Genomic DNA, 21,044 nt, shown 5'->3' on the forward strand with positions numbered 1-21,044 from the left:
GCATGGGTTAACATTGCATATCGGACATACATGTATACGAAATAGATACATCGACACACCGTATTGTTGACATTGACATAACAAATCAATGCTATTAATTTCACTACACTTTCTGAGTTACAATAGATCTAATCTAACTGTGTCTTAGGAAAGGTCCTCACCATAGTCAGTTAGAATGCCTCCCATATTCCCGTAATGTAACAGAAAATTGCAGAATCGCCTCGAAACGATTTTGGAGAAAATTAATGAAGTTGCATTGAAAATAACAGTCAAATTAATTATAATAAACCATTTTGAGACTGACTGTTAATACCTTTCATCTAAAAATGAAAAAATTCAACACTTTTTCAACAACGAACACGTATTTTCTTTGCTACAGAGACAATACACGGAACGCATTCAATCGTAAAACCGAGTCCGTAGGACATAAATATATTTTTATCATTTTAACGATAAAACATTCTATATATTATATATTCACTCTCCTAAGAAATATATTGTGAATTTTATGTAAGAAATCAAATATTTGTTGCCATCACGAAGACAAGAGTAAGTACTATGTAGATATGCATATTTGTTAATTTATAATTTATCTCATAAAAAATCATAAATATATATGAACAGAATATATAGCAATTAAATTTCCAATGGAAATTTATACGTATAAGTATTATCGTTTCTGAGTTTATTAATGCAAATATGATATTGTGGAAACATAAACTAAAGATCCCGTTAGCGAGAATATATTGCGCACGCACTAGATTGTAAAATTCAAAAAATCAAGAGGATTTCCGGGATTTTTTTGGGGAAATTTCACTGATTATTAATTAGCGAAGCTTAATTGAGTAAAAATAAAAACAAATTGGTAATCTTCAATTACCAATGATGTTTAAAATATATAAAACAAAAGGCAGTACTCTTCCGATTTATCTGTATGAAAGCCCAACATTTCGAGTCTATTATTATAATATAGTAGTATAGATATCATAGATCGGTGATTTATGATGTCATTTTAGAGAAAAGTGCGACGATGTGTTTGTCTGAAACTATAGGTAGAATAAAAAATCGCCGTAAACAAGTAAGTGTTTTCGGGTCGACAAATACTTTATCGACATAAATCTGTTTCATCGTACATCTGATTTTCATTGAACCCTGGACTTTTGATTTTATTACGTGTGGCAGTTAGTCATTCCTACCCGAGGTTATCCAAGCCGTGCTTTTTTCTGTTTGCAGTGGGTTTTTTTCACCCTTAAGGTTGCACAACAGTATTAAATTGTACTATATATCCTTACCAAAATTGCACAACTTTACACACAGATTAAAAATTCAAAACGAACTTCTGGAAAAAATCCTCTTGACATCTGTTTAAACAACGCTTCATTTACAATTTTCTAACAAAATACACAGCTGCATCTAGCAAGGCGTGATACTTTACTTCGACGTTACACATGTGCTTGAAAATCAAGCTCGGGCCTTTTCACCCCCTCCGGAAACAACAAGCTTCAAAAATTCAAATGACCTCGCATTATTACAAAACTGGGATAGTTAGACCTCTTACACATAGTTTTTAATCTCATAAAAAAAAAAATCACCTCCTGTTTCGAGCGGAAACGCCCCAAATTTTAAGGAAAATTCGGGAATTATTTTTCTTCAGCCATGTTTTGAAATGAACCTTCAGTGAAATACTGTAGTGACACCTTGAAGGGGCATGATCACAATTTTGGCCAAACATAATTTTTCCGATTTTAATGTTTACAATGCTTCAGTAAGGCACTTCTAACAGGCAACCAAAATTTAAGCATCAGTAGTAGAGTTAAAAGGGAGTGACATAGCTTACAATTCTTTGCTATGTTAACAAAGCTTTTGATTACATTTTAAATGTTGTAGTGAAAATTCAAACTCAGTGTCCATTCTGGTGTATTTCATTTTATCAAATCAAATATACAACATGACTACTTCTTGTATATTTGATTTGATAAAATGAAATATATCAGAAAGGACATCAAACCTAAAATGAATGTTTTAAACGTTAGGAACTGTTTATTTATGCATAAAACGATTTATAAGATATGCAAATTAGCTTGAAAAACATATTTTAATGTTATAGTGAACCTATGTAAACTAAATCGTGACCATGCCCCTTTAAAAACCTGATTCAGATGTCAACAAGATGTGCCCTAGTTTTTTCGCTAGTAAATGTTTTGATCTGTAGGCATGGAGTTATGAAGAGGCGAGAAAGAATTGTTTTTATTTATTTTACTCATCAATTCAAGCGAAATAAATATCTTTTTATTGTAAAGCTGTGTCCAAATTCCAAAGAAAATTATAATATAAGAAATGAAACTTTAAAAAAAAGATTGTTGAAATTTTAACATTAACTTTTTTTAAAAATGTATATCATTATTAGCACATCGGGACGAAGTTAGGGGAGCTTATGCTATACGCCCGGCGTCACTTATTTTAATATACAGTTCATGCAACCCCGTAGGACCGTTTTAGCTTCACATAATTGTTATAGCTCTTTTTGTCTTCCTTATAAAAAAAGTTAGGGTTTGGGGCTTTGACTGCTACAATGCTAAAACGTGTGACAAAGCCATATATTTCCACCTTTGAAAAGTGATCCTTCGATATCCAGTATTTCATAACTTATTCATAGAGTTCTCCTTCATTGAGTTCACTGTATAGTAAATAGTCAATGTTTCATAATATTTTCGTTTTAAAAAAAAAAAGAAACAAAAGAAGATAAATCACTGTTCGTAAAGTGTTAATCGAGAACGGTGTCAATTGGGATCACCAGCTATATTTTCAGATCCCATTAACATAATGACTTTCCTCGTTTTCACTTTTTTTCTAGTTTTAAATGGTTATGTCAAGTTGTAATAAGTTTGCTTTATTAGAAAAAAAATCAAATCATAAAACGTGAAGTTTCAGCCATCAAAACTTTTTAAAAATGTATAAGAAGTGGCGCTTGGCGAACCACAACAATAAAAGCAAGACATTAAAAAATGGAGGCAATCTAAGTTAATGCAGAGTTCTGAGGTATTTGAAGCTAAGGAATTAAACATAATTGAAAGCTAAGTGAAAAAAGAAAATGCATGCACGATGGCTCGTTATAGTATTTACCGTGCGGCAAAAATTGTTTTAAACTGGCTATTCTGATAATGAGTTCGACCGGAGCAATAAGAAACCGGCGGAAAATAGTTTAAATGTCGAAAAAATGAATGTATTTGCTACTTTGACAAATGGCAAATGGCATGGTAAATTGATAGAAATTAGTAAACTAAAATGGTTTATCTGCCTTTTGTAGCTCACTTAATTAAGGACATAGTTTATATGTCGACAAAAATGAATTAATTTGCTACTTCCGCAAATGTCATGGTAAATTGATCAAAATTATGGAACTTAAAGTAGTTAATCTGCCTCTTGTAGATCGCCTTATATAGGAAAGGTACTTAACTTTGACGACACTCTTACGTGTATGATGAGTCAGAATTACAATGGCCAATAACTAAAATCTTTTCATTGTAAAAAATTTGAACAGTAGAGTTATCCTGACGATGTATACATGAAAATAAGAACTCTCTTGTATGAATGTTATAATAAGCACAACGCATTATCATGTGTAAAAGGCTTGTAAAACGATTCAGACAGTGATTGTATTCATTTAACAGTTCATTAGATTTAATGTGCCAGTCTTAAGAACTAATGTAAACAAATGCCAAAAAAAACCCCGTGTCTGTTGTGTCCTTCTTATGGTCAAATCTTTATTGCAAGGCCGTTGCTTAAAGTGCAAATCAGGATTACTGTATTCCCAATCTTTTTAGTTCCCGTTTCATAGAGAAATCGTAAAGTGAATACGTTAGCTTGAAAACTCAGATATTATTTTTTTTACCACTTGCATATTTGATGTACCGTGTATTGTGAACTAAAACTACACGTGATACAGTTAATGCAATGTTGCCGTGTGACTCTTTCAGACTTAAGGTAGTTCATCCATAACTATCATGTTTCATATCTAATAGATTGTAAGTTTGATCACAAGAATCATACCGTGATTTTAAAAGGTTTATTGGATAATAAAACAAGATCCGCCTATGAATTAAAAACAAATAATACCAACAAAAGTTTGCCACCCTTGAAGTCTATGGAAAAAATGCATTTTTAAATTTATTTCCTTAGTACAAGTCATTCTCTCGCAAATCGTTTGGTAAACAGTTTTAAAACACTTTCACTTTCTTAGATAGTGCCCTAGTTATTCATAGCCTACAGTACTTATGTGTAATTTGAGAACTTTTTTTTTTCAAATTTGTTGTAAAGGGCAAACAACTCTTTCAAAAAGTTTAAAAGACAAACAGACCATATAATTGACAACATACAAACTCCCTAATGTGGTTTTTGTTAGTCTAATAATAAATTTACACATTTTTTGCAGTTTTAATTTTTCAACTGTAAAATCCACCTTAGTTATGGATACACTACCCAAAATGCAATGTGAAGGGCAGTTTACAGTGTAGCAGTAAGGACACATTCAGTACTTATGTATACCTTGATCGATGTTTTTTCTTGTTTGCATTCATGTTACAACAAGCACAAAGAGGTCGCACGTAACGTTCGCACGCACGTTCAAATGTAGCCTAATTATTATGTATAAGTAAAGACGTCAATACAAAGAAATTGTTTTAACGGACTTCAAATGTAACGGACTTCAAATGTAGCTTAAGTATTCTGTATGAGTAAAGATGCAATAAAAAGAAATTGTTTTAAAGTTGGTATATTTCACGTTGACCAAATTAGGTGGTATATACGAATTTTTCATGTTTAATACAGTTACAGCAAAATGACGTCAGAAATGGATGACGCGTTTAACTGCTGGTATGATGCAGCCAAAAAAAAAACTTGCACATATTTACTGTTATTCGTAATAAGAAAAAATATGTTACATGTTGACAGATTCCCTCTCCCGTTTTTCATAACTTACATTTTTGTTGATTCTCAGATTCAGACACGGGATAACCAGCAGTCACCACTATAGCCAAGCAGACAGTTACACATCGCAACATACTGGAGGCTTAGGCACATTTAGTTCACCCACAATGTGATGGCAAGGTTCTTTTTATGCATGTACATGTAAATGACGTAAGTGACAGGTGGATAAAAATCCTCATTTTCTAGATGTTAGGTACCACCCCTACCATTACATGCAATTTTTTAAAGATAGCATGAATCAATGAAACTTCTGCATTTGGTTGGTGGGTGGTTTGTGTTTTTTGGGGGTTTCGCGAATATGCGATACATGTACATACGTTATTTTCTTTTATTCTAATGTTAAATTTGAATGCGGCATTTGGGTAGGACCAACAAACCTACGTAGAAAAAACCCCAACAACAAACCATAATCAATATATACTAGAACAGACTGGGAAGAATGATGCTGTGCAACGAACGACTAAAGGTAGCTGCAGGGCTGATTCCATTTCTGCACTCAAGAAAGCCGAATGTTGTTGATACCAAATACCCGGGGTTTTTATCGCATGTCACAAATTTGCGATAATAGGAAATTGTGTCATTTTTTTAGCGACAGTCATTTATTGCAATTTTAACAATTTTTTTATAGAAATTAAAACCGAGTATAATTTATCCGTATTAAATAATTTGTAATTCTAAAAAAGATCGCGAAAATGCGAAAATTAGATAATCGCAAAAATTACGGGATATACGGTATGTTCCTCGCCGAACGACAGGTCTAAGTAAGAAATAGATTGCGGTGTTTGCCCAGTGTATCATCATGAAGTTTAAATGATTCTTTAAGGTCAAAATCTAGTGAATGAATTCAGTTGTGTATTGTGAAATATGTTAAACTTGCTACATTCCTTGAGTACTTATATCATGCACTTGTGATATCATCAAGTAATATTTTTTTAACAAAAGTGCAATAATCCCAGAGTCAAAAAAAATTGTGCTAACAACCGTTCTACGTAAAACGGGATTTTACCAAGTTTAGATATTAAAATGTCTTGTTTCTTTATCGATTTTTATTGTCATTCGCATTGATACATGTATTTATCTGATGCAATTTTTCTAATTAATGATGGTAGAACATTTCGATAAAGCAATCTTCCTTAACTTGCTTACTAATCCCCTTAGCCTTCCAAAAATGTCCTAGTCTTAATGCTGCATCAGATCTTAGTGTATACATCACTGGTTCATGTGTGCTAATATGACCATATGTAATTCATAATCCAGAGTTCTTGTTGTTTTATTTTAAAGTAATTTTTGTTCGTAGATAATTATCAAAACGGACACTACCAGGTACTTAGCGCAAAACGTTTTGATAACATTTAATTCTGGTTGTAAAGTTGATTACCAAAAACCGTTTTATAAAAACAGTTTTAGAATATTTTAAAAACATTCAAATTTGTTGCAAGGATGTTATCAAACATTATCAATAAAACATTTTAAAAACATGTCCTTATAGTTTTGACAACGTTGTAAAACATTACGAAAAATTTTATGATTATGTAGCATAAAAACATATCTTTAATATGTTATAAAAATGTTTTATTTGTGATTTTTATTACACTGTCAGTAAGAAATGTCTGACCAAAATTGCTTACATCGTTTTTGTATGTGAAATGTATGGTTTTTTTGGGGTTTTTTTATCGTCAGAAAACTGCTTATCATACACAATGAAAATGTTATCAGAAAGCATAACAAAACCCGACAATGTTTGCAGAACGTTTTGAAAACATCTAAATAATCGAAGGGGTTTTTTTCTCTTTAAAACGTTGAAGATTGGCCTGCCTCAGTTTCTCGTGTAAGAGTTAAGCAATAATCACTATAAAGTATATTTAAACATTATTATTTAAAAAAAATCAGATTAATAAATTTTCATATATACACGTATACTCTTTGTTGTATTTTTTAATCGAGATATTAAAAAGAAAGAACTTAATAAACATCCAATTTCATTAAACATCTAACAGTGGAAAATAAATGAAAATACTTTGGGTGCAGGGCATTGGGTTTTCGTTTAAAATGTGTTTATTGCAAGTTAATTGAATGTCACAGCGGGATGCCATCATATAATAGCCAGCGTGAAAGCAATAGATCCCTGTTAAGCAGTTTTCGAGCAATTTGTTATCTAAGTGGGACAGATTTTTGAAATGGCAAACACTTATGCCATTTTACAAAGAGTAAGGATTTAGAATGGTGTATATTTTTTTCGGTAAATGTAAGTATTATTTATCGTTAATGCAGAGTAATAGCTTGGGAAAAGTGCACATGTAAATATAACTGCTTTGCGCTAAGCTATGTTATATCTTTGTATTGCTTGTGCCATTTAATTGGCAATACCTGTATATAACTAGCAATATGCAAATTATTTGTGATAACACCAGTACCATATTGTTTTCAACTTTTAAAAACAATTATTATATTTTACAATAAACCAAGTGCTGCGCCCAAATATTGACTGATCAAAAGGTGTACCATTCTAAAGTGAGAAGTTTAGTTTCATTGTGTTGATGTTAGCCGAAGATATGGCATTTAAGGAGTATCAACCAAAGGTATTTGAATTTTCCCCCAGGTGTATTACATGTATTATATAAATTGCATACAATTGCATACATGAAGAACAATGTTAATTATTCAATTTCCACCGTTTTTTTATGTTTCAGGGCTAAGAAATTCAATAAAACACATCTGTTACGACTATCAGGTATGGGGTAATTGAAAACAGTATTAGTAATTGAGTGTAATTAATTACATTTTTTAAGTAATTGAAAGTAATTTGTAATTGAATTTGTCTTCAATTACAAGTAATTAAATGTATTTAAATACACTCCAAAAATATTGTGCATTTTCAATTCCTTTTTATTTACATCTCAATTACTTATTTTCCAAGTTTAAAATATAAAAAAGATGTCTTATAATGATAAATAAATTTTATAAATGATTGGCATGGACTTTTGTTCATACAATAATTAAATATCCCATAATGTTTCATATGTTTATACAGCATAACACACTGTCCAGGGCAATAGGTAAAGATCTAAATTTGTGGAGTTGTGAATTCCTCTAATACCCAAGAACCCCTATTGATTTTAGACTTAAGGATTCAAAAAATCTCATTTTAGTGAATTATAGCAATTCTTATTTATACTGATATGCTGTACTGCCGAAAGTTGTACTTTCTGAATAAACATAGTTTTGATATGTGAATAACAATTAATTCACTATAGAGAACATATTATTCAGAACCAAAAATGAACTCAATGGTACTTCATGAATTTAATGTTAACGAAAATTTTTCTACAAATTTTCAAGAAATCTGATATGACGTGAACTATACAACCTTTAAAAACATAACCGTACATAAAGCTCTGTATATCTTAATGCTGTTAATATATGTATATGTTCTCAAGATTTAAGAAATAAAACTAAAGTATTTAAAATGTAATTAATTACATTTATCAAAGTAATTGAGAGTAATTAATTACATTGTAAAAAATCAATGTAATTGTAATTGCAAGTAATTGATAAAATTGTCAATGTTATTGAAAGTAATTAATTACTTTTCAAAGTAATTGACCCCAACTCTGACGACTGTATCCATTTGAGGAAAAATGAAAAAAAGTAGTACACTGTACTTTTAGGAACTATTAAAAGCATTGAAAAAATCCAGCGTTTTCCCATTTGTAATCTTATGCTGTTTACCTGATGTGAACTCGCTTTACCTTTTATAATGTTACTTCTCAGTGCCACGCGTGTCACGTGACATAAAAACCGGTAAGCGTTTTGGACGTGATTGTATATGTCATTTACCCTCATTTATGAGGCTACATTATTTTTAAGTTGTATCTTCAACGGATTCCATATCTGATCACTAATTCTTCCCTTACTAGAGAGGATAAGGCAATAAAGAGAGTCCCGTGATATGTCCATTATAAACGAGTCTTGTCTGATCTGCTTCATTTCTTCATATACACGTACATATCACGTATTAATATACCTCAATATGATTATTCTAGATAAAGCAACCTCTGATTGGTTCTAGACAATCAGGTGCAAGGGCAATACAACTTCATATTTCCCTGTCATCGTAATATTTTTCATCATATCCCACCCCCTTGAATTTTCATTCCATTCTGATGAAAAATCCTAATGATGAACATTCGATGTAATTAAATGATTAATTCTACTTTTAGAAAGCAGTTTTAAATCCTTTTTATATCATAAAACAGACATAGAAAGAAACCGGTAAACATTAAGTACGTGAATCAAATTGAGGTATTCTAAATATTCACCTGTCGTTCGATATAACAAATAATTTATTGCATGAACGGGAAATATGAAGATTAATTCCCCCATAAAAATCATATTTTCATCGGGCGTTGTCTTCTGGAAATATGATTTTCCGTGGGAAATAAATTTTCATATATCCCTAACAATCATGCAATAAATGCGTATTGTACCATGTTTTTCCATTCATTTTTATTTAGTAGAAGGACAGTGTCAGAAACCAGAACTCAATTTATTGTTACCGAATCCACACTCATATATGATGTGCCAATTAATGCGATAAAAAAAAAGATCCATGCAAACAACACTAATTAAAATGTGTCATATTTATTCACACTTATTTTTAAATTATCCAATGCACGGTAGTTTTTATAATTCATTTTATGAAATGTGGACGTTTTCATATAATTAGGGATTTCATTTGCATTTGCTATAAATGTTGGATGCTGTGGTTTTAAGTTTAATGGCATACTTATAAAAAATCTTTAAATCAGATTCAAACAAAAAATATCAACATTTTGCTTACAGTGCATGGGGTAAAATTTTTACCCCTTTGCTTAAAAAATCTACGTCTGTTATGTTCTTACTGAATAAAATCTAATTTTACACCCATGTGAAGATGAAGTTTGCCATGTAATAAAATCCCAATAATGTATAACAATACATATATGCATATATTGACGGAGAATAATAGAGGCTCAAAACAAAAACAGAAATTTATCAATACAAAATGATCTATAAATGAAACATTCCCCTGATTTTAAAGGTCTACTTTATATATAAACAACATTATAATGATAATAATAACAAAATAAAACTACGAAAATAAAAATGATTGGGGGGAGCAAGGAATTGGTTACTGACCGATTAACCGGTTATTAGTTTGAAATTAGGAAACAAAAAAAAAAAACAATACATTTTTGTCTTTAAACTAGGCACTATTAAATGGCATTAAAATCCCCTTCCTTAGTATAAAACATTTTTTAAAAAAAATAGAAACTTAGAGATAGTCTTCAACAATTTTAAAATAAATCTTGAGGACATATCACAATCTGCAGATTCGAAGAATGTTTTGATTTTCCTTTAAAAAAAAAAAACGGTTCCTTTTAAACTTTGAAAAAAATCAACGATTTTGCTTTGAATTTATAATAACTTTATGAAAGAAAATACATTATTTAAACAGAGGTTTAATAGTGGTACTTGAATAACTTCAACACACGTATAATTAGGAGAACGAATGAACGATGCCTGTTGTTCATATGAAAAAGGCCATTGAAGATATTACAAAAATCCAAAGAATAACATAACAATTATACAAATGTACGATGAAGACAATTACAGTTATAAAACAGCTTAGGAAAAAATAATAATTTTAGTTCACACGACAATAACACATATAATACACTTCACTGTATTTTTCGTCATAAAGGATATATTATATACAATTATATATGTACATATTTACAGAATCTTATCTTTATAGTCTCTAAACGTGTTACTTCTATGAAATTATAGTTGCTCAGCATTAGTAGAAATGAAACATGTTTTAACAATCCTAATGAATAATCATATAGTTATTTGAAGAAAAAAAAATAATCCACGTGAATTTAATTCAAACGTTTAACGTACACAGTATACCAAACAAATTGCAACCTACCAAAAACTAAAAGCGGTTTTGATTTAGAACACCGTAGTCGACATCGCATTCAAAAGAGGGTTGCTTCTTAAGCTTGTTCATATATATGTTCAGCGGTGTTTTGGTATTGTGATTCCATCAGCTCCATGTAGAATCCCGACGTCTGTGTGGATGGCTCCTCTTGACATGTGTTGCTTTGAATGTTATCATTCTGAGCGGATTCGCAGTTTACTATAAAATGGATCTCTAAGTACATTTTGTTGATTTAATATCATAAATCAGAATATTTTTACTGAAACCCATGCATTTGTGGTTTTGAATGCAATCTTTTGTAAAGTCGATATGAAATTATATTGTTAAGTTAAACTCACTTGATTTATGTGATACTAAGCTTGAGGTTTGACGATTCTTGCCACTGTGACAGTATGGTTTTCTTATGAAATAGAATGTTAAGTTCAATTAAGCAAAAACACAGTTGTTTTTTTTATTTATTATTATTATTTATTTTTTTTTTTGGAATTTTTTTTTTTTTTAGTGTTCTAGTTTTTTGTTTGATTGTATGCTTTTGAACTTTTAATTTCATATCCAGTTATGTGGAATCATTAAAATTCGTGGGGGCCAATTTTCGTGGGTTGCTTCAATTTTACAGGTTCCTGGGGACGTGATTTCGTGTATTCTCTAATACTCACAAAAGGAAATATTTACAGTTCTAATTTATTTATTTGTGGAGGATGTTAATTCGTGGGTGAGAGGTACCCACGACTTCCACGAAAATGGAGCCACCACGGAATCTAATGATTTTACAGTAATTAATAGCGATACCTTTTGTTTGATGTGATGAGGGCAACAACATGTATTACGACAGATAAGACTCCCACTGATCCACCAATCGCAATGAACAGTTTCATATTTCCGCAGTCATCTTTTCCAGAACGTTGGTAATTTTCCTACGAGAAACACCGCACTGTTTAACTTATGTATGACTACATATTGACTTTATTTTTAAGAAGATTAATATAATATGTATGCCCATTTAAATAAAAAAAAAGGTTTCATATTTACATCCTCTAAATATTTAAAGGAAACCCCATAGTTGTAAGGGGTTGGCATTTCTTGTACCAGTATTTAATAAAACAGGGAGAAATAAGGTATCAAAGCTGGATGCAATCATGAAGTAGCTTGAATATACAACAAATTCAAACATACACAGATTTCATAAAAAAAAAAACCAATACTCAAATTTTGGCAAATTAAACTCTCCATCATGCATCAGTCTAAGAAACAGCAAAGACGATTATTCTTGATATTTGTTAGACGTTTCATTTTCGTTTCAAGGGGTATGTAGCATTGTAGCAGCAGTTGAAGACATGAGAATAAAAACCTTGGGTGCCAGTTTTTATTTTAAAAAACGGTTATTAAAAAATGACAATTTATGCAATGATATACCTGTAAACAGTCTTCTTTTCCAGAGTAACACATTTCGTTTGGGCAAGAACTGTTGCATATTAAGACGCAGTGGGGTCCGTAGTAGACAGTTTGGCATGCTGAATGACAACAGGTATTACATATTTATTTTTTTCATAGTCATTAACTCTTTTCCATGGTAACATTGATAACATCCTAGTTTAAAGGTAAACCTAAACTCTAATTGCAATTAATTAGTTTATTAGGCTGATCACGAATGAGCAATTAAAAAAAGAATATAATAATAAAAATAATTTTTATTAATTTCAATATTTTATATGTGTATATAAAAGGACTGTGTTCCTGCAAGTTAAAGTTATTTTAAACCACATGTTGAACTCCTTTTCCGATTATTATCGTCTGACAATTTTTAATAGTAATGTTTTAATATCAACCACTGTCACATAGCCAAACCAATGGTTGAATTGTAGTTGAATGTAAGGTAAATTTTCCGATTTAAAATGCAATTTAGGCCTGATAAGTGTATGCTTATGTATTATGTTCAGTTATACATTTCACACACAATCACTTCCTCTATGCACTTGTATGAGTTATATAAAGCACAGAACAATTGTTATGCTTTTATATGGAGACTAAGTCGGGGGTGCCTTTGAGTGTTACCGACTTTTTAGATTAAAAAATGGCAATTAAGCAAATTACTGATAATTATAAAACAGCTGTCTATACTTTACGTTTGGCATTGGAAAATGCAAGTCATAAGTTTAAGCTTTAAAATACTTATTATTGTAAGCTTTCCAAGGTTTGTTTTTTTTTACAGCATTATTTCCCATTTTTCGCTCACCTGAGCTGAAAGCTCAAGTGAGCTATTCTGATCACATTTTGTCCGTCGTCCGTCTGTCCGTCCGTCTGTCCGTCTGTCCGTCTGTAAACTTTTTACATTTTGAACTTCTTCTCTAAAACTGCTTATCCAATTTCAACCAAATTTGGCACGAAGCATCCTTATGGGAGGGCGAATATAAATTGCAGAAATAAAAGTTTGATCTGTATTCAAAGCGGAGAAAACCTTGAAACTGTAGAAAAAGGGGGGTGCATTTTTAAAAATCTTCTTCTCATAAACTACCGAGGCAAATTCAACCTAGTTTAGCATAAATTATCCTTATGGGAAGGAAAATATAAATTGCAAAAATTAAGTGGTAATTCTGTTTCAAATCTGAGTTATTACGAAAATAATAATAAAGGAAAGGCGTGTTTCAATCAGTTTAATAGCTTCGGGTTCGGCATCCGGTAAAATGATTCCATACTTCTAAAACAAGGTTCTTTGTTTAAAGCAGCCATGACATTATACGAAAAAGGGTCGATCTGACTATGATGAATTTGCTTGTTGTGCAACAGTTCGCGTATGAAGGGAAATTTTGAAACATACAAAATTTATTGGTGCCGATTTTGTGAAGTTATTTCAATGCGTTGACAGTTTTCACACATGACGTTGGTGTTAGCTTGTTCTGATTTTCGTTTCGTTCTCATTATGCTTTGTAACCTGGAAACTATCGTCTGTATTTCGTGATTTTTACGTATCAAATCAAACAGAGACTTCGGTAAATCAAACAGTTAACTGATTACCTGCGCAAATTAAGCAAAATCGGATGTAGGGGTACTGAAATACAATTCATTCTATCGGTAATTCGGCATTATCTTTTGCGTAATGGTACATGTAGATTAATGCAATAGGTTTTGTTGAGATGCTCGGCATTTTCTCAAGTTTATTCAGTTTAAATAGAGTTTGATATCGCTGACGGAAATATGTAGGTATATACATGTATATATATGATTCATTTCGAAAAAATAAATTGTGTTCTTTATTTGTTATCCATGTAGTGCATGTTTCTTGTGTTTAATTGTTTACAATTTCTATTTACTAACCATATTTGAGTGTTAAGCTTCGAATTATAAGCAATATACAGAGATTTGCTCACAATTCTATGTTTGTACACAGATCTTAAAAACTAAAGCTTAAAAAAGTAAAAAAAATTGTCAATATTTATTAAGAAAATTTTCAAAGTCTGTTCTTCCAGAAACCAACTTTAACAACTTATTGTATTGTAAACTTAACCTTTTTAGCTCACCTGAGGGTGGGGCCACAATGGGGGGTCGAAGTTTAACAAATGAATATATAGAGTAAATCTTTAAAAATCTTCTCCTCAGAAACTAATCAGCCAGGAAAGCTGAAACGTGTGTGAAAGCATCATCAGGTAATGAAGATACAAATTTGTGAAAATCATGATCCCCGGAGGTAGGGTGGGGCCACAATGAAGGATCGAAGTTTTACATAGGAATATATAGAACAAATCTTTAAAAATCTTCTCAGAAACTAATCGGCCAGAAAAGCTGACACTTATGTGGAAGGATCCTCAGGTAGTGTAGATTCAAAGTTGTGAAAATCATGACCCCCGGGGTACGGTGGGGCCACAATGGGGGTTCGAAGTTCAACATAGGAATATATAGAGTAAATCTTTAAAAATCTTCTCAGAAACTAATCAGCCGGCAATGCTGAAACTTCTTCGGAAGCATCCTCAGGTAGTGTTGATTCAAAGTTGTGAAAATAATAACCCCTGGGGGTAGAATGGGGCCACAATGGGGGGTCGAAGTTTAACATATGATTATATAGAGTAAATCTTTAAAAATCTTCTTCTCAGAAACTAATTAGTCAGGAAAGTTGAAACTTGTGTGGAAGCATCCTCAGGTAGTGTAGATTCATAGTTGTCAAAATCATGATCCCCAGGGGTAGGCTGGGGCCACAATGGGGGGGGGGGGGTCAAAGTTTAACAAAGGAATATATAGGGTAAATCTTTAAAAATCTTCTCAGAAACTAATCAGCCAGATGTTTCTTTATAATTGTTAAGACTTTGGCCTCAGGACAATTCTTTGGCCTCCCGAGAAGGTTCAGAGTTTGATGTACGTTTATATCTAATATATAAATTATTGTTAAGGATCATTTTGAGAACTGCAATACTCAACATATGATATGACTATAAAATCATCTGGTTAGAAAAGGGACTAATGATTATAAACAAAATAATATCCAGGGGAAAATGGATTTTATTTATACAGGATCTACATGTATTATTGTACATTGTCCAGATAGTTTGTATTATGACTCCATTAAGCTGATTTTATCATACCTATTCTACCTCAAGTGAGCGATGTGGCCCATGGGCCTCTTGTTACATATATCGTAAGGTGGGCTAAATTCTTTATGGTCTTGGAGTTTTTTTCCATTTGATTCGTTCGCGTATATTGCAAGATTTGGTCCGAGGTTGATTAATATACTCATTGTTATTTCCATTCATCTTTTCGCAAGTTCTATGGTTGATACAACGACCTTTTCAGCAAATAACATTTTCCATTGGGTCGCATGCTGACAGATGTTTTTCATATTAATTGTTAGACCATAATTAATCACCTAATTGTCTACGGACTTTTCCGATTTTTTCCCGATTACGACAAAGAGCACACGGCGGGTGTGACCTGTCAGCAGAGGATGCTCACTCCTCCTTGGCAACTGATCCACCCTCTATCTTTTTGGAGGTCCGTGTTGCTCTGCTTTGAATTTGTATTTCGTTTAATAGATTGTTGAGATGATTCAAGGTTTGTTATTGTCACTTTTTCATACAAAGAAATATATGTCCTAAATACGCCGTATCAATTAGGGTGTTTTTGTCAAAAAATCATCCCACATTTTACCCCCTAAATTTGAATGAAGTTATATTTGATTAAAGCTAGCTAAACGAGATTAATTGATTTAGCTTAGAAGTATTCAATAAATCGAAAAAATAAAAAAAAATAAACTATGTTTATATCGTAAGCAAAGATTTGGTTAAAATAATATAAATGTATATTTATTATCATGTTCGTTCTAGTTTGTTTTATAATTTGAGTAGAATAGGACATTATAGCCTATCACGTTAAGTTATATAATGTATTTGTAACATATTTTATCATATATGATTGTATTTTTATGCTTTACCATACGGATATCTAATGTACATCATCATATCATATCAATATATGATCTTTTTGAAAGTTTGAACTCACTTACTTGCAAAATATAATTATTTTGAGGGGGCAATTGAGGGGTGGGGGTCCGGATACATTCGTTATTTTAAAAAGGTTAAAAATCAAATTAAGATAATAATATTTTTAATTACATACTTAGTAATAAATATATGTTTTTGCATTTGTGATACGGATGACATCACAAAATTTATATCGGCCCTCGGCCTGATATTGGCCCTTGGGCTGATATTGGAGTCTCGGGCTGATATTGGAGTCTTGGGCTGATATGGAAAATGGTATGTATTATTCTCTATGTATAGGATGCTTTAAACCAGTGATAATAATATCCTACATTGGTTGCAGTAGATTCCTTCATACCACCGATGACATCCTGAAGGACATGCCCCTGTCTCTTTGTCACAGGCTTCCTCATCTTTACAGTGACCACATAAGGTAGCACAATTTTCCCCGAATGTTCCCTCTTTACATTCTAGAAGATGCATGGATAGAAAAAAAACTTAACGTTCAATCAAGTAGATGTATTTAGATAGAAATGTACATATGTATAGGTATGTTTATTCTCTCGGTAATATACCTTTCTTACAGCGTGGTGAGTAATAGCCAGCCTCACACCCGTTGTGACAAGTTCCTTTGATATGATTACACTGTTCTTTGTTCAAACAATGTCCACACTTCTTTGAACATCCGGCTCCATAGGTATTATTCTGGCAAGCTGTTACAAATGTGCACAAAAAGAGTGATACAATGAATAAAAAAAAAAAAACCTACTCATTACTTCAATGATGAAAAAACCTGCATGTAGATTTGAGGAGGGTTTGATGGTCGCTGCTAATTTTTTTTACTGTATGAATCTTCTTTAGAATAAAAGCTCTATATAAAAAAAGTTTGGCAAACACCCAACTGTAAACCATGTCTTAAAGATATTAGGTAGATATGATGGTTAATCTGTTGACTATTGAGCCACCTTAGCAACAAATTTAAAACTAAAGGTAGAGCCGAGTTCGTTGCAAGCAACGTGGAGGTCGTTATAGCCTTAAGCCAAGATAGATTGTCCATCAGCCTTAATAAAACCACTCTCCTTACACTTGTTAGGATCTGACAGGTATTGATAGGAGGTCATCTTGCATAGGAGGTCATCTTGCATAGGAGGTCATCTTCACAAGACTATAACTTCTGCCCAATCAGGGCTTTAGAAAATGAGTTGAAACGCTTCAGAAGTCGATAGACAAGTTAATACATGCCTGTTTTCTATGTAACCTCCAACTGCAGATTATTGAAGAGTTACCACTCTCATAAAACAGATAAAGGCATGTGATAAATTGGGGTTATATTTCAATTGTATGCAGTTAGTAGTTAGGAGTGGAACAACCTAAGCTATTTTGAATTCAGGGTGATTCTTAACGAGGCCGAGTACAGAACAAGTACGCACGCTTTCGCGCAGCGTTTCATTTGTATTGTGACGTCATCTTTTTGCTTGGTTGACGCCATGGCGTGATAGTTTCAACTGCAGACATTCAGCGAAATTTGTTGAAAATGGCTCGTTTAATGCGTAAAATTAATGTTATATTGTGGAATAAACATAACTGTCTCGAAGTATAAGCTATATTTGGGCTCGGGTCGCGTTTTCTTAACCCGCCTAGATATAGCTTAATTCATATATTTCAAGACAGTAACCATGTATTTTATATTAATGACCCTTAATATGTGATGTTATATATTTTTTTATTACTTCAATATGTCTGAATGCTTTAATAATACTATAAAGATCACCTTTTCCGCCTTTGTCAAATAAAAAATAGCCATTATCTGACAAATCTGGGAAATTGGGCATACAAAAATCAACTTTGATAAGACGCCTGGAACAAACCAGGAGGTAAAAGGTTTTTTTATTTGACCATTTGATGCCTTTTAGCAATAACTTTAATATGTAGAACAGAAAAAGAAATCCCTAGGGCAGAAGTTTAAAAAAATTTGCAAAATTGATACATTTCAAGCGAATTCCCATAGGGTCCTATGTTAAAAACTAACAAACTTTGAGATGACCCCCTAAACAAACGGTGTGGTAAATGTCTTTTTTTGTAATCTTAAAATAATATTTATATCAGTAGAAATTCAGGTAAAAAATTTCATTAAAAAATCTAGGGCCGAACGAATTAGACCCGGCCTCGTTAAATGTGATATAATTCATTTATTAAAAAAAATTCTTAATTATAGAGATATAACAGTAAGATATAAAAAAAACAGCGTAATTGTTTAAAAAGAAGTGTTCTTTTTAAACTTAGCTGAGTGGAAAATGTTCATTCAAGGTATTTATCATGATTAATTTATTGCTTTTTGCATTTTTTTTTGTATTCTGTTTAACAACAGTGACAAATATATCCAATACTTTTTTTAATTAGTGCTAAATAACATAATTCCTTTCAAACAACGAAGTTGGATAATCGTTTAAAAATGCGTTGATTGTAAGGACTTTTTATTTGAAAATTTGAAATAATTGAGAATGTTTCAGATAATAAAATATCATGGATATTTTAAAACAAAGTTTAACATGTGTTATATATACTCTTTATGGTCGTTTTAAAGACATTGAAAATCTCACCATAAGTTCCAGATATTGCCAACAGAATAAACACAGGTATGGCGTCTTTATGACGCATGTATAGTCCTGTCTTGGGCCGCATATTTGTACGTGGCATTCAATGCTTGGCTAGCTTATGTACTTTTAAGTATCAAAGTGTGTGTTGACACTATATATATTTTTTGTTACGTTATGAGGAAGGAAAACTATTTTAGTGTTTACTATAATTTTCTTCCTGAAACCATTATCAAGTGTTAAATTTTAGCGTACTTAGTTTCAAATCAACATAGACAAGACTTACGTGTTTTGTTTTTGTTTTTTTTTTTACATTTTAAAACGTGTATATTCTTATCCTGAAAAAATGTCTTGACTTAAGGATGGATTCTTTTCATATTTCTTATATTCCGAAAATGATGAAATTAAGCATGTAGATACTTTAAGATATGCTTATTTTAATTAAAAAAAAAAAGTTTAAGGTATTTTTGCTTGATTTGCCTTGAAGGTCATATGAAATGTCAATACTAAAAATAGAGTATTTTAGTGTAATAACACAGAAATTCCATGGTGGTATCTTAAATTGATTGCTCAAGAAAATAAAATATGATTAGATGTAAAAAAGCAACTAAAGTCTACGGTTCTATGTTAAAGCATGATATTAAGTAGTAAACAAAACGAACTATTGTGCTTGAAACTCACAAAATATTTTTTCCGAATTTCCTCTGTACACTTGAAGAATTGATATTTCGGTGTTCGTAAATCCCCTTTCAATGGATATTTTTTTTCGATGTAATCATATATTCAGAATTTTGTTGTTTTACATTCATAGTGAAGATTAGTAGTCACAGAATCATTAAAGGAATCGTTAGGTATTCATGCATGTAAGATTTTCAGATTTGCTCGATTTTCCTCATCTTTAAATTTTTCAATAAAAACATAAAATTATTTTATTGTAATATTTAAGACACAAATTCATAAGGCCAGACAAGGAGTTGGATAATATATTCTTTATAAAATGTGATATTATGAATTATTGCTGTTATTATCATGTTTCAAGTCAATGAAACGTAAAAATAATTCCGTCCGAATTTCTTCCGATACAAATTGATTTAAAAAAAGTTACACATTTTTCCGGAATGTAATAATGTTTCATTGAAAAACAAAGCCACAAAATGAAGCTGTATTATGAAATTATAAAAATGTTTGTATATTTACTATTAATTTTTGATATAATAATTGATAGTATAACTATAAAATTGTTCACAAATCTCAAAAATGTACCAACATTTTTAATCTTCCTGTTTACAATGACCAGTTGGCTGATACTGGCACGGTACAAGTTATCTGCTAAAATTTAACGTTTTCTTTTCGTATTTCCTTATTTCTTGATATTTTTGGATAAAACTTGACATACTTTTATGATTTACTGTACCAGTTTTTGGCTTTGTGATAACAAGAGTAAAATCCCTGTACATGTTGATTTTATACTCTGCTAAATGTAATTTAAATTATGCCCCTTGAGGGATCGGACTAAAGTCGTCGGGGTTATGATACAATATAAACAAAACTCATAAAATTGTTTGTGTATTATCATACGAAAATACACCAAATCGTAGACTATTCAATACATAATTGTGCAATCAGGCGTTCAACTGCGCAACGAATCTCTCGGAAATTAGTGAATTTCTTTTATTTGTACATGTTATATGTATTGATATCATATGTCAAATCAAAGAAGGGATATAATCACGTAACACAAAGAGGTAATATTTTATTGAAAACTTATTACGTCACTTCCCCCACTGCTGAAAGTCCAAAGATGTAAAATCAGCGGTAAACAATGATCGTTTAAGGTCATGTATAAAACATATTCAAGAAAATTTACAGGCAAAATTACTTTTCTCTTTTCGATAAAGACGACTGAATTAAAAAATCTTGGATTGTCGGGTGCTAAAAACCCGAACTCTCAGTTTAGTTGATAACTGGTCTTAGCCGATAACTGGTACAGTACCAGTATGGTTGGCAGATATCAGT

General features: G+C 31.5%; 2 protein-coding genes across 4 annotated transcripts in view; both read right to left on the minus strand.

Annotated features, from left to right (window-relative positions):
• Window positions 1–5,104, minus strand: part of LOC105342568 (uncharacterized) — a 38,093-nt gene extending 32,989 nt beyond the window's left edge. For all 3 annotated transcript variants that reach the window (XM_066067270.1, XM_066067275.1, XM_034465988.2), the window contains exon 1: window positions 4,979–5,104. In XM_066067270.1, coding sequence (XP_065923342.1) covers window positions 4,979–5,060 — 82 coding nt within the window. In that variant the 5' untranslated portion in view covers window positions 5,061–5,104. The remainder of the gene's footprint in view (window positions 1–4,978) is intronic.
• Window positions 5,105–9,621: 4,517 nt separating this feature from the next.
• LOC105345636 (scavenger receptor class F member 2) lies at window positions 9,622–19,152 on the minus strand. Its single transcript, XM_034465989.2, has 7 exons — window positions 19,035–19,152; window positions 17,010–17,147; window positions 16,767–16,904; window positions 12,383–12,480; window positions 11,759–11,883; window positions 11,308–11,369; window positions 9,622–11,167 (listed from the first exon to the last, which is right to left on the minus strand). Exons 1-7 carry the CDS (start codon window positions 19,129–19,131, stop codon window positions 11,025–11,027), a joined length of 801 nt encoding a protein of 266 aa, XP_034321880.2. The 5' UTR covers window positions 19,132–19,152; the 3' UTR covers window positions 9,622–11,024.
• Window positions 19,153–21,044: the final 1,892 nt, after the last annotated feature.

Source organism: Magallana gigas, chromosome 1 (assembly GCF_963853765.1).
Source record: "Magallana gigas chromosome 1, xbMagGiga1.1, whole genome shotgun sequence".
NCBI classification, from domain to species: domain Eukaryota; kingdom Metazoa; phylum Mollusca; class Bivalvia; order Ostreida; family Ostreidae; genus Magallana; species Magallana gigas.

What these genes read in the sequence shown, in the direction of transcription:
- LOC105345636 (XM_034465989.2), bottom strand. Translation starts at nt 19,131, where the DNA reads ATGCCACGTACAAATATGCGGCCCAAGACAGGACTATACATGCGTCAT. An exon ending in GAAAAGAAGACTGTTTACAG is followed by an intron (nt 11,884 to 12,382) that starts GTATATCATTGC and finishes TGTTTCTCGTAG; the next exon opens with GAAAATTACCAACGTTCTGG. An exon ending in CTCATCACATCAAACAAAAG is followed by an intron (nt 11,370 to 11,758) that starts GTATCGCTATTA and finishes CTATTTCATAAG; the next exon opens with AAAACCATACTGTCACAGTG.